Consider the following 14241-nt stretch of genomic DNA (forward strand, 5'->3'; position numbering starts at 1 on the left):
ATGTGATTTGCGATTTTTTTTCTCCCAGCCTGTGGGTTATCTTTTCATTTTTAAAGATACTGCAGACTCAATCATCTGGGCTGGCTTCAGCCTGGTTCTGTGTAATGCAGTGGGATTGATTGGATGATGACTCAAAAGTCAATGCAACTGTTTATACCTCAGATTTTATGATGATAATTGCAGGAAGGGATAGTCCATGAAGTGTTACTGTGTGTTTGCCTTCCTTAAAAATTTCTGAAAGGACTAGCCAATTTGGGATCAGCTTCTAAAAACAAGTTGCTAAGGAGTATACTGTACACAAACCGAGAAGGACATCAAAACCGATAGGATTCATGAAGAGTCACTGGGAACCCAGAGAAAATTTGATCTGTATGTGGGACCATGCTTTTAGGGAGCTCAGCATGTAAGTGGGGCTTTCAGGTTGAGCCTGTTTTTGTCTAGGAAGGGGACTGGCAGCTGGAAGGGCTAAGGACTGAATGCTATTAGAAAGTCTCTATTAATAAATGCTTTCATTCTTTGGCAGGCTCACTTTACATGCAACTCTGACACCAGCAGAATTGGTCGTCCTGCAGTGACCCGCCTTCCACCTTCACAGCCGGCTCTCACTCGCCGAGTGCCCTCCCCAACCAATAATCTGAGCAGCTCAATCACATCGAAGTGATAGGCACTTAATAAAATGCCTATTCCCTAGGCCAGTATTCAAATCATATACCAGACTTTATTTATCTAGCCTACCGTTAATTGGACAGTTTATCATGTTGTTTAAACATTCTATATTCTGTTTTTTTTTTTAAGAGGGGGCAAAGTGTCATCTGCTGTAGAAGCAAAAGACAAGACAAAGGCATACAGACCCCAGGGAAATGCCCAGTTTCCACACTACTATGGGAGAGATCCTCCAGCACAGGTCCTGGCCCTAGGTTCTTTGTTCTAGCCACCCCCTATTTCTCTGGTATTGTCAGAAGACAAGATTCAGTTCCTGGGTGCTGGTAGAAGAGAGAGAGAGGTTCCAGAGCTTCCTGTAAGTACTGAGTGAACAATCTGAGCTTAAAATTTTCCCTTTTTTAAATATTTAAAAATAAATCAAACTCCATCCTGTGCTGTACACAGCCCTTTCGACTCCCTGACATTGATTTGAGGAAACAGAAGGGGTGTCAGCACTGGAAGGGCCTCGTCACTTTCTCCTGCCATTTCGGTTTGGCTTCTCCCTTGGGTACCGTGCTGTTGGGCTTGGAGGCTGCAGTGGCCCCAGAGCCCGGCTGAGGAGCTGCAAAGAAGTTCCCTTTGGACATCTGGCCTGGGGGTACTTGAAAGATCCAGCTCAAGAAATCCTGAAGGTCAGCAGGACGGGCATCTGGGGTAGCTCCCTGCCTCCCACTGGTGCCTGGCATCCGTGAACCAAATGAGATGTGATAGGGGACTCTGCGGGTATCTGGGGAGAGTCCCACACGCTGGCATCCAGCCCACTCTGTGATGTCATACGCATTTCCATCCATCAGCGCAAAGTAGGTGATCTCGAGGCCCAACATGCCCCAAAGCCTCCTTCCTCAGCAGGATGCAGCCTGTTACACTCAGCACAGTATCTGGCGCTCTCAGGTTCCTGGTCCATTTCAAACTCCTATGCTCTCCCTGGCAACGGCTGCACATCATAGTATTCATTGCTTCTTTGAGGTCATCCTGCAGCTTGGACAGAAACTCATTCACTGACCGGCTCAGCTCATTCTCTGCCATTCGCCTCATCTCATATTCCTTCCGTCTTTCAGGGTTGCTGACAATGTCCCAAGCTGCCCGCAAAACCTTGACGGCCTCCTCAGCCCGGGGATGATTATTTTTGTCAGGATGAACCATCACTGCCGGCTGCCTATAGGCCTTCTTCAGTTCAACATCTGATGCTGTGGCTTCAACCCGCAACACATGAAAAGGGTTTAGCTCATCCTCAGGAACCCCAGCCATGGTCCACAGTCGAGCCACTTCCTCTTCAGGCTGGCAGTAGCGACCACTAGCTACAGGTGTATTCTCCTGCCTATTGGTCCTCTGCTTGACCCAAGGCAACTCCAGCCAACCCCACTGACCTATTCTTACCAGCTGCTGTCACGGCCTGCTATCTCGCAGTAGAATCAGGCTCCACTGCCAGGTGGGAGAAGCCAGCCAAGGGAAGAGGCTTTACCCCTCCAGCCTAACTGGTCACTCGGTCCTACCAGAAACCACCAGCCCAACTGTAGACAGCCCAACAAAAGGGCCAAAGCACCCAGTAGCCTAAGAAAATGGGTGAATAACGCTGCCCCATAGGAAAACCCTTGGCTCAGAAACTGGAACATCACCTGGGGCCCACCCCCCAGCCGCCCTGCCCAGACTCCCACCCAGACCCAAAATAGGTCCAGATCACTGCCTTTCAGCTGCCTGCATGCATAGATGAGATGGCCACAAGTTCCCACGTACTCCCCACTAATACCAGCAGTTCTATCGGCCACCAGAAGCCTGCCTGTCCAAGCTGACACAGTTCCTCTGCCCCCCACAATTCCAGTCCTCTGCGCTTATCTGTCCGACTCCATTTCCAACCCAGCTGATGTCGACCAGGGGACCTGGGATCGCTGTGTCCACCCTCCCGAGTATCCTCCATGGCTGGAACGCGGTGCCGTTGTCTCCGGGGTGCAGGTTTCTTTCCACTGGGCACACGTGAAAAATCACTGGGAAACTTAAGAGGTTCCTCTTCCAACTCTTCGTCTTCCCCCAAAGCTGGAGAGGTACAACGCTGGCAAAAGTTGCTAGAAGAGCTATCTCCTCCCTCAGAGTAAGGCCCTTCGGGGGTTCCCTGGCAGTTACAACCAGGTGGAATGGAAAGAAAAGAAGGGTTCCCATCCTCCTGGTACCCAGCCTCATTCTCTCTTGAGAGTTCCTGGTCCACTCCTGACTCTTCTGAAGATGCCGCACTCTGATCAGGGTCCTCTCCATCCCTAGGGGGTCCTGGACCCCTTGGAGGGCATGGCTTGGATCTGACCAGTGGGCTGGATTTGGGAGCTGTGTGTACTTAGGACTAGAGTGCGCTGTGAGGCAGCGGGTACCATTAGGGGCAGGCCCAGCCGAGTCCCTGAGTCCTGAGAATGCAAGTATTTCAGGGTCCACAGAGGATCCTAAAGTCCTGAGGGAGACACCACCACCGTGGTGGGCTCCACACAACCCTCCTTCTCCGGGGTGCTTCTGGGCCATGACCCCAGGGCTTCCTGAGGATTTTAGGTCACAGCTATTATGGTAAGCTCTGATGCCGAAGAGCAGGGGCGGCTACAAGAGCAGCTCCCCCGGCTCCACCTCCCGTTCACTCTCTCTAAACATTCTATATTCTTAATGACTGTTAGCTGCTAAAACACTCTAGTATTAGTACTTCTCTTCTGGTGCACATATGTACTTACTTCTGTTAGGTATGTATCAGGAGTGAGCCTGCTGGGTCATAGGACAAGGATGTGTTTAGATACTATGAAATAGTTTTCCAAATGGTTATACTAATTTACACTCTTACCATCAATGAACAGGAGAGTCCTGATTGTTTCACATCCTCGTTAATGTTTGCTCTCGTTGGTCTTTAAATTTTAGGCAGTCTGACGAGTATGGAGTAGTATTGAACTGTGGTAAATAGCATTAGTATCAAATAATAGTATAGTATCAAATTCAATAGTATTTAATTTGAATTTCTGCTATCCATATATTTCAATATATCCCATCCAACTTTCTCTCTTTAGAGTGTCACCTTGATACTTCTCCAATAGAGTGGTGGAGCGGCCTATGCTGCCTCCTTTTGGACTTTTGTGGTCCTTCATGTGACTTCTAAAGTTAGGTCATGAAAATCAATGCACTTCCGTCCTTCTCTCTTGGATGCAAACTCTTGGAATTTCTACTGTATATTTTTGTTTTTAGTGATTTCTAGCTTAATTCTGCAAAGGTCAGAAAACACTTTTTGTATGATTTCAAGCATTAAAAATTTGTTGATATATGTATGGCCCAGCGCATGATCTTTTTGGTAAAAATTCCAAGTACACGTGATAAGAATCTATATCCTGCAGTTGCTGGGTACATGTTCTATAAATGCCCATTAGGTTAATTTTGTTTATTGCTTTGTTTACATATCATATTCTTGATGACTTTTTTTTTTTGCCTCATTTTATCAGTTGCTGAGGTTATGTTTTTAAAAATGTACATTTGGGCTTCCCTGGTGGCGCAGTGGTTGAGAGTCCGCCTGCTGATGCAGGGGACACGGGTTCGTGCCCCGGTCCGGGAAGATCCCACATGCTGCGGAGCGGCTGGGCCCGTGAGCCATGGCCGCTGAGCCTGCGCGTCCGGAGCCTGTGCTCTGCAACGGGAGAGACCACAACAGGGAGAGGCCCGCGTACCGCAAAAAAATAAATAAATGTACATTTGACTAAGATTGTGAATTCTAATTTTTTCTTCAGTTCTGTCAATTTTTTGCTTTACGTATTTTGAGGCTACTTTATCAGATCGTAGAAATTTAAAATGAATATATCTATTATATGGTGAATTGAACCTTAAGTTATTAGGAAACATCCTTCTTTGTCCCCAGTAGTGCTTACCCTAAAGTTTTCTTTGTCTTATATCAATAAATCACTTCACTGGCTTGCTTTCCTTTAGCATTTGAGATTATGGCGGCTGATACTTTCCAAAGTTGGCCACAATGGATCCCATCCCATGTGCTCTCTTTACTCTGTGACCTTGATACTCCTTCAGTGGAATGGTGGAGACTATGTTGCCTCCTTTTGAACCTTTGTGGTCCTTCATGTGACTTCTGAGGCTGGATCATGAAAATCAATGCACTTCTGTCCTGTTTTCTTGGAATTTAGCTCCCAGGCTCTGAGAAAGCCCACACTGGCCCACGCGGAGAGTTCATATGGAAGGACCATGTTAGGTGTTCAGGCCAATTGCCTAGCTGAGGTCCTGACGCGAAGTGCCAAATATATGAGGATACCTCTATGACACCAGTCCCCAGCTGCTGAGTCACCCCCAGTCTCCAAGTCTTTCCAGCTGAGGCCCCAGACATCTTGAAGCAAACAAGCCACAGTACTGTGCCTTGTCCAGGTTCCAGACTGTGAACATAATACAATGGTTGTTTTATGCCACTAAGTTTTGAAGTTATGAGTAATAGTAACCAGAACAGTGTAGTATAAGTTTTCTATCCTTTGTTAACCTTTGTACATCTTTATTTTTAAGGTGAATCTCTTGTAAAAAGTGTGTAGGCTTGTAAAAAAAAATTGTCTGACAATTTTTTTCTTTTAATTGCAATATTAAGTCTATTTATGCTTAATGTAATTACTTATATATTGGGGTTTAAATCTTCCAACCTTCTATTTTCTTATTATTTGTTATTCTTTTTCTATATTATTTTTTTCTCTCCTCTCTTGACTTCTTTTGGATTGATTATATATTGTATTATTGCATCCTCCCCTCATTAGCTGGTTGGCTGTACATTCTAAATAACTTTTAACAATTATACTAGAAATTACAAATGCATCCTGAACTTCCCTCTCAAATGTAAAGTTTCAGATAATCTCTCAAGATAGCTGTCATTAAACTGAGAGTGAAACATGTAGACAAGAAAGCAAAGAAATAAATTAGGATTGAAGATGATATCTATGGGAAAGAACTATGGGTGTGATTCCTGGCACATGGAGTTGTCTGGTCTCTGTAGATCAGAAACCAATTAAGTTTTTGAAGAGATCACATTTTCCAAGAAACCATGAGACTTAAAAAGCCTTTAAAAAAAAAAAAAAAGCCTTTGGGTGGTATAAACCTTAAAACAGCCCTTGGACCCCCAAGTTTCCATAAGCAGGACAAGTCTGTAAAAGCTATACAGCCTTCAAGGAAGACACCCTCTCCAACCTCGCTTCAGATGTGGCTGTGGAGAATAACAGACAAGGAAAAAGCCTCAGGGGATGAAGCTGGAAGCCCCAGAGAACAGCAGACAAAGGAATTCCACCCCAAGGGCCACATCAAAGTCACAGCTAGGAGGTCTCCCCACTTCTGGGGCAAAGACACTCAACAGCCTCATTAATTATATGGGCCGATGGCTGCTGTATCTCCCACTCCTCCTTTGATCCTATGGGAGTTTTGTTTTTGTTTGTTTCTTTGCAGTCATCCTGGTCAGACCAAGAGGAGCTGCATTCAGCCCTGTGAGGGAGGAGGCATACCCTCCAGAGAACCTAGCCTTTGAACTTTGCAGAAGTTGGTAAATGGGATTTGGGGCTGTCTCCCTGGGGAGGCAATAAGCGTGCTCTATGAGTGGGATTAAAGGAAACACGAATATTAACTGCCTAAAAGGGTTACTGGGGCTGCGACTGATGTGTGTTAACAAACCCACTTCTTTTCCCTGGGCTCAGGGACCTCATTTCCCGTCCTCCCTTACAAGAAAGCATGGCCTTGCTGAGGTCCAGCCAATGGAATACGAGCGGAAGCAAAATGGCCGTTTTCAGCCCTGGCCCATAAAATCCTCCCGAGAGATTTTTCGTGCACTTCCCCATTTTGTCTTGGTGCTGACGAACACAGTGAATTTAGAAGTCGGGCCTTAGAATGGAGGATCTATAAGATAGAAGGAGCCTCAGTTCCTGAATCACTGCTCGGGTACCTGTTCTGAAATGTGTTTGAGTGAGAAAGAAATGTCCATTTGCTATTACAGCTGGCGTTACCCTAACTACTACACGAAGCCATCGCCTACCCTGACTGACCGCACACTACCTCTGCCTTGTCTGGGAGTGTAGAGAGGGAAGGGCTACATTTTAAATCTCTCTATCCGGGGCTTCCCTGGTGGCACAGTGGTTGAGAGTCCACCTGCCGATGCAGGGGACACGGGTTCGTGCCCCGGTCCGGGAAGATCCCACATGCCGCGGAGCGGCTGGGCCCATGAGCCATGGCCGCTGAGCCTGTGCATCCGGAGCCTGTGCTCCGCAACGGGAGAGGCCACAACAGTGAGAGGCCCGCCTACCAAAAGGAAAAGAAAAAAAAAAAAAAAAAAGGTTTAAATCTCTCAATCCTAACAGTTTTTCTAAGTAGAACATAAGGCTCAATTTTAAAGTAAAAGTCCCCAAGCTCCATTTGGACAAAGTGCCTTGGCCCCTGGGTGATGAGCAGCCTTTGCTCCCATTTCACTCCAAAGGGGAAGCCTGTTTGTGTCCTGAGAAACAGGAGCCAGCAAGACCCCAGGAGACATGAGGAAAAGGAAAGTCAAGCAGAATCAGAGCTACTCTGATGTAACCTTACGTTGAGATATTGAGTCTTTGCTTCCCTTTTTCTAGGTAAGGAGGCACAGACTCAAGAATTAAAGTGGTTCTTCACATAAATTTGGTGACAGAGCTAAGATTGGAAGTCAGATCCCCTACTATTATTTATGGCAGAAGAAAAAGCATAGGCACATACACTACTGCTTTCGCAGGCAATTAAGCATTTCTTTGATGCCTTGGGATTTTTCTTAAAATTTTACACAAATTTTTCATTCTACGTCATCGTATATCCTCAATGATTTTATGTAAAAGAAACTTTAAAATTACTTGTCACAGAATAAAAAAGACCCTCCAGGAAGATGCATGTGGTCATCTACCCCTGGGCACACTGCCACTTACCCCCAGGCATGCACAAATCCCAGTTTGAAAGACACAGCTTGATCACAGATACAAAATTATCTTAGTACTACGATCTGATGTCTTAGGGTCCTCGTCCTGTCCTGATGCGTTCTCTTATCTATGATCTGTGGTCTACCCTTCCCTGCTGGTCCAGTGGTTAAGACTCTGTGCATGGGTTCGATCCCTGTTGGGGAACTAAGGACCCACATGCCGCAAACAAACAAACAAACAAAAAACAGAAAAAATAAAGCAACTATGATCTGTGGTCTACCATCCCCATTTCCAACCGCAGTTCTAGGAACTCAAGCACTATCGTCCAGGGAGAACTGCCAGACTCCTACTCATCCTTTGAGGTTCAAATCCAGCATCACCTCCTCCAGGAAGCCTCCTATGACAATTCCAAGCCCAGGTGCTCCTTTCCCTGCCTGCCCCCACTTACCCCCACCCCACCACTAGACCCTAGGCATGCTAATCCTAGCACTTACCATGCCATGTTGCAGTGTGTTTGTGTGCATGTTTGCTTCCTCCAGAAAGTATGACACATAAAAAGTACTCAACAATGTTTGCTGAATGAGTGAATTTAAGGTGGTGGCTGCAGGCTCCCTGGGGCCCACTTGTCATCATGCTCCCTAGCCCACTCCCGCCATGGTTGGAGGGATGCAGAACTCAGCAAGTGCACACTTACTGGCTGGGGGAGGGGCTCCGGAGGTACCGAGCCTGCACGGCTCTCATATTGGCTTCGTCCTCTTCACTTGGGACTACCTGCTCCTCTTCCGGGTCCCCACTTGTTGCCATGACAGCCTGTCAGCCCCTGTAGGTTTGGCATGAAAAGGGCAGTTAGAAAACCTGATTCTGGAGGTTTTGTTGGGGGAAAGGGTGTGTCAGTGATGTCACCTCAGTGGAACTAGGAATGGGAAAGTCACCACATGTTAATAGCCTAGTGGGGAGATCACCCATGAGGAAAACCCAGTCAGACTTGATCCAGCTACTGTTATCAGGACACCAAGATGCACACCCCGGCCGTGTAAACAGCCCACCTTGGAGTCGCAAGATTTAAGAAGTGACAACTTGGCTCCTTCCACAGATGCCAGCAAGAAAGCAGTGAGGCGAACCAGAAATTTGCCTCTCTCTCTCCCTCTCTCTCTCTCATACACACACACACACACACACACACACACACACACACACACACACACACATCTTTTGTCTTTACCGGGAAGATGCCTTCTTCAGCGTCTCTAACCAAGGCCACAGGAGCCACTACCTTTGGCTCAGGCGCCGTCCCACAGCCTATTAAGGAATATGAGATCCCCCAGGACCTGGTCCCAGGCATGGCTGGGCCCTGACACTCAGGGCAGAGCTGCCGCCCCTTTGTTTGTAAGTCCTGGGCTCACAGGACAAAATGAAGGGAGAAGCACACTCACCGCTGATCTGCCTGTATCTCCGCACCAAGGGGCAGCCACCCAAAGGCTGAGGGACCCAGACGAAATGGCCAGAAGCTCCGACCAGTGAGAGGGACCGACCTCCCCTCTCCCGTGTTCCTTCTCTGAGGGGCAGGACAGCTGTTCACAGGAAACCCTAGCCAGCTTCTAAATTTAGCTTCTGGTCCCACAGCCTGGCAGATCTCTGGGAGGAAGGAATGCAGGCTCAGGACCCAGACCCGAAAGCAGGCCCCACTTAACTCTTTCCCTCCTGCCTGATTTTCTGGACACTGACATGAGCAGCAGAGTTGGGAGAGGTTCATTCTTCGTAGACAGAGAGGCCTAAAGAAAAAGTTTGATTTGGGCTCTCTCTCCATGCCTTCCAGCCTGGGGCCGCTATTCAAAATCTGAAGATAATCTAAAGCCAAAGATCTAGGAGAATACGTTAAATTGTACTTTAACCCCATGTCAGCACAGAAGGGGTTGGAAAAAAAAAATACCAGATATATGGAATGGGGAGGGTCCTCTGATAGATGTTGGGAGAGCAGCGTGGTGAGACTAAAGGGTAATCATTTCTTGTGACCAGGGCTCCATTTCTTTGGACAGAGATGACTCTGGATACTGAACCGGACAGCTGTGCTCCCCTTCCACAACCCCTGCCCCACATTCACCTCCCATGGTGATGGTCAATTGGCAACCCCGGGTGATATAAACTTTCCATAAGCTTCTCAAACTTCAAATGTGCTCATAGCCCACCCTACTCCACTACACCAATTCCCACCATCATTCCGATCAAAGCAAAGTCCAATAACCCAATAGTTCACTCCCTCACCCCGCACATTCTCTAATGACCCCATTCCTCCATCCATCCATTCAGCCATTTGTCTACCCATTCACAAGTATCCACTGATATCTATTTGCATCAGGCTCCATACTTGATCAAAGTTAATAAGACACACAATTACAGGCTTAAAATGGTGCTTCTTCCCAGCCAGGTGGAATAATGCTTGGCACAATGACAATTGGCTGAATAAATGAATGAGCTCACAGTTTATTAGGAGGGATGAGACACAGACCAAAAATAACTCAGGCAGAAGGCAGAATGTAGTTAGTTAGTATCCCAAGAGAGATCCAGGGTGCCGTGTGAGTTCAAAGGAGGGAGAGAGCCCTTTTGGCTGAAGAAGTCAGGAAAGGCTTCATGAAAGAACAGATAATATATGAGCTGGGCTTTAAAGCACATGTTGGATTACAACAGCAGATATGGTGGGGGGAAGGAATTCCAGAGGGGTTGGCATGGAAAATGTTTTGGGGTAGCAAAACTTAGTTTCATATAGTGGTTAGAGCTTTGAAGAAAGAAAACAGAGTTGTGCGCAGAAACTTGGCAAAGCTGGGATGGGGGCTCCTTTGGGTAGAGTGGTCCAGGAAGGCATCTCTGAGGAGGCACGTGGCATCACCAATGGCCAAACCCCTGTCCTGAGTGTCAAATAGGGCCTCAGTGAGTGTCTGTTGAAGAGTGGAAGAATGACCACAACTGAGTAACCATGGGAGTTCAATTCACCTCCAGCCTTCAAGGTTCCATGAAGATGAAAGGTGGTATGAGAAAGAGGTGAGATGAAGGAGGGAGGGATGGAGAGTGGATGGGAATGGGGCAGGGGACTGAAGGGTGGCATCAGTCAGGGCGAGGCTTAAGACGACAGACCCTCAGGATAGGGAAGAAGAAGGTGGGTGGGAGGTGGGGGAAAGATGGAGAGCCAGCACACCTAAGAGAGGCAGCAGATAAAGAGGGGACCACACAGGAGGAGAGAGGACAGAGGGCTTCTGTCTGCTTTATACCCTTTAAACCCTTACTCACCACCCCGGAACTCACAGAGGGTGACATCTGGGTCCCTAGCCTGGTGGACTAGAAATCAGAAAACCACTTCTTAGCTATGTGACCTTGGAGAACCCATTTAACTTCTTTGAGACTTAGAAGCCTGTTTGTAAAATAGAGAATCATAATACTCATTTTGTTCTGATCACCCAGGTCTAAGGTGGAACCCCTTCCACTGCCTCAATTTCATTATCTATGTCATTTCCCAGGTAATGCTCCCCATAGCACTGGCACTCTTTTTTTTTTTTTTGCGGTACGCGGGCCTCTCACTGTTGTGGCCTCTCCCGTTGCGGAGCACAGGCTCCAGACGCGCAGGCTCAGCGGCCATGGCTCTCGGGCCCAGCCGCTCCGCAGCATGTGGGATCTTCCTGGACCGGGGCACAAACCCATGTCCCCTGCATTGGCAGGCGGACTCTCAACCACTGCGCTACCAGGGAAGCCCCTGGCAGTCTTTAAGTAGGGTGACCAGCCATCCCAGTTTGCCTGGGATGGAGACATTCCTGGGACATAGGACCTTCTGTTTTAAAACTGGGAGAGTTCCAAGCAAACTGAGACAAACTGGTCAATGTATTTCTGACTATCCTGGTTGCTTGTATACTATCTTCCTCCTGACCAGATTAATAGTTCTCTGGGGGGTAGACATTTCCAGTCTTCCTCATGACTGTGTCTCTAGCGTGGTGGTGAGGTAGACCGAAAGGGAAGTAGATTAACAGATCGTATTATGCCTTGAAGTATTTCAGCAATTGTGACTAACACCCTTTTTTTATTGGCTTTGAAACCCTTCCTCTGAGATCATTTCCCTTCATATTACGGAGGCGGCAACTTCCTGTCTCTTATAGGTGAAGCCCACGTGATAGTGAGAAGCTCAGGACTTTGCCTACCTGCTAGGTGGAGAGAAGGCAGGAGAGGTAACTGAGAAGGTGGAGAACGTTCCTTTTGGGGCCTTTGGTGAAGTGGGTGGAGCAGTCCAGTCCCACAGGTGAGCTCACCTGTCAGTCCAGCCGAGGGGTGGGCCATGGGGGCCAGGCTGGGCAAAGGTAGACAGGAAGGGAGAAACCACAGGGATCGAAGTCTGGACTGGGCCAGAGGCTGTCGTAGCTTTAACCCGTCAGCCCAGACTGGTTAAAGTCAGGGGCCCACCAGCGCCAGGCTGGACTCGGGGCAGAGAGGACGCAAGACCATGGAGGGGAAGATGCAGCCCGTGCTGTGGGTGCTCTGTGCAGGTGAGTAGTGCCCAGGGGTGGGCGAGACAGGGGCTGAATGCTGAGGGTCTCCCAGAGTTCCCCCAGGGAGGGCCTCCAATGACACAGTTGTATTCCTGCTGGGCAGAATGACACGTCTGTCGTTCAAAAAGCGGGTTCCGGGCCAGCGCCCAGAATCAGAATGTTTTTTATTCTCATATTAGTAAATAAAATTTCAGCCCATTTCTGGAATTCATAATACTCTCAAAACGATATTTTCTGATCCCAGATCAGATCATCAGATCAGACATAAGATCTGACAATTGGGACAAAAATATTTAAAATCAGGGTTGTCCCAGAAAAGCCAGGATGTGTGGATCCAGGATTTGTGTTCACTACCTGAGATTTTAATCATTGCCTTAAAACCAGAGAGAGAGGCAATGGTAAGAGTGATAACATCTGTTATCACATATAGGAAAACTGAGGCAGAGAAAGGCTGCAACTTACCCAATATCATCTACAGAGCAAGAGAAGACTCAAACCCTTCGAAAAACAGCCAGTTAGAAATAGAACGACCCTTTCCAAAGGCCAAAGCCCTTTAGCTCTCTTGATACTCTGGTCATTGAAAACTCAAAACATGGGGAAACCCCACAAAATAAAAACCAGACATTCGCCGATATAATGGTAGACTCCAAATCAAGTGCTAAATAGCAAAGTCATTGTGTGAGGACCCACAGAGTGCTAAGGGTTAGGATGGAGGTCTTGGCGTTAGAGTCCTGGGCACCGACAGGAAGTAGAATGAGCAAGGAAGTTGAGAGATGGGGGTTGGGGGGATTTTAGGACTATCTTTTTTTTTTTTTTCTTTGCGGTACTCAGGCCTCTCACTGTTGTGGCCTCTCCCGTTGTGGAGCACAGGCTCCGGACGCGCAGGCTCAGCGGCCATGGCTCACAGGCCCAGCCGCTCCGCGGCATGTGGGATCTTCCCGGACCGAGTCCCCTGCATCAGCAAGCAGACTCTCAACCACTGCGCCGCCAGGGAAGCCCTAGGACTATCTTTAATTCAGTGTATTTGAACATGCTGAGAATCTCATCAGCTTGCAATTTATTTATTTATTTAAAAATTCAGCCACATTTTACATCTAAACAGATTATTTCTCATTGAATGAAAGATTCTTTAAATTCTGTAGTGCTTTACAACTGGCAAACTTTCACACACACGATTTCATATAATCCCATAATAACCCTTTTTTTTCTCCTACTCCAATCTTGCCCCTCTCCTCTTCCTTCACCCCACTGGTAACCACTAGTTTGTCCTCTATGTCTGTGCGTCTGCTTCGTTTTTGTTTTATTCACTAGTTTGTTGTATTTTTTAGATTCCACATGTAAGTGATATTATGCAGTACTTGTCTTTCTCTGTGTCAGCTTGCAATTAGAAATTGTTGTGGGCTTCAGGGATCTGGGAAAACTGGGGCATGTCGAATCCAAGTTCGTGTGCCCCATGCACAGTGAAGCCAAACAAACCGAAATGTCGGGGTTTGGAGCAGAGAAAGTTTTATTGCAAGGGCCATGCAGAGAGAACAGGTGGCTTATGCTTCGAAGAACCAAACTCCCCAATAGGTTTCAGGGAAGCATTTTTAAAGGCAAGGTGAGGGAGGGGAGTCACAGGGTATGTGAACAGCGGGTGCACATTTCTCTGATTGGTTGATGGTGAGGTAACAGGATGGTGTCACAGGGGTTAACATCACCAATCCTCAGGCTCCAATAGGTCTGGGAGCTGCATACTCATGGTCATCCAGTACTTAACTTCTTCCATTTTCTGGGGGTTTTAGCAACTGTAAAACAACTCAGGAAATGTGCATCAGATACTGCTATCTAGGTACTTCAGGGAGGAACTAAACATTCTGTGACTGCAGGATGGATGATTTACTATTTAAATTCTTACCAGTTCTCCTGGCCCAACTGCTATTTTTGCATTAATTCCTGATCCAGATTTTTGTGACTCAGGGGAGGTGTGGGAGATGAAAGCTTTTCTACAAACAAGAGACAGGCAGAGGACATGGGGAGAGGAGTCTGTCCTGGGAAGTCCCCAGGGAATCCTGCTTGGTTACAGGAAGAGGTGAAGAGTTCTACCAGGAAACCTGGGAGCCCCAAGGGCT

At 47.4% G+C, this 14241-nt stretch overlaps 2 protein-coding genes and 1 pseudogene across 3 annotated transcripts in view; 1 reads left to right on the plus strand and 2 right to left on the minus strand.

The window, feature by feature from the left end:
* STYXL2 (serine/threonine/tyrosine interacting like 2) overlaps positions 1–8411 on the minus strand; it is a 33216-nt gene extending 24805 nt beyond the window's left edge. The window contains exon 1 of the mRNA XM_079931853.1: positions 8299–8411. Within this exon, the coding sequence (XP_079787979.1) occupies positions 8299–8408 (110 nt within the window). The 5' untranslated portion in view covers positions 8409–8411. The remainder of the gene's footprint in view (positions 1–8298) is intronic.
* LOC307194311 (dnaJ homolog subfamily C member 14-like) lies at positions 1152–3204 on the minus strand (annotated as a pseudogene). The gene has a single exon. The product of its transcript is annotated as a dnaJ homolog subfamily C member 14-like (transcript).
* Positions 8412–12084: 3673 nt separating the features above from the next.
* The window catches only part of GPA33 (glycoprotein A33), a gene marked incomplete at its 5' end in the record, with an annotated part of 45332 nt that continues 43175 nt past the window's right edge, over positions 12085–14241 (plus strand). The window contains one exon of the mRNA XM_079931119.1: positions 12085–12127. Coding sequence (XP_079787245.1) covers positions 12085–12127 — 43 coding nt within the window. The remainder of the gene's footprint in view (positions 12128–14241) is intronic.

The sequence above is a fragment of the Stenella coeruleoalba genome, assembly GCF_951394435.1.
Source record: "Stenella coeruleoalba genome assembly, chromosome: 1".
Lineage (NCBI taxonomy): Eukaryota > Metazoa > Chordata > Mammalia > Artiodactyla > Delphinidae > Stenella > Stenella coeruleoalba.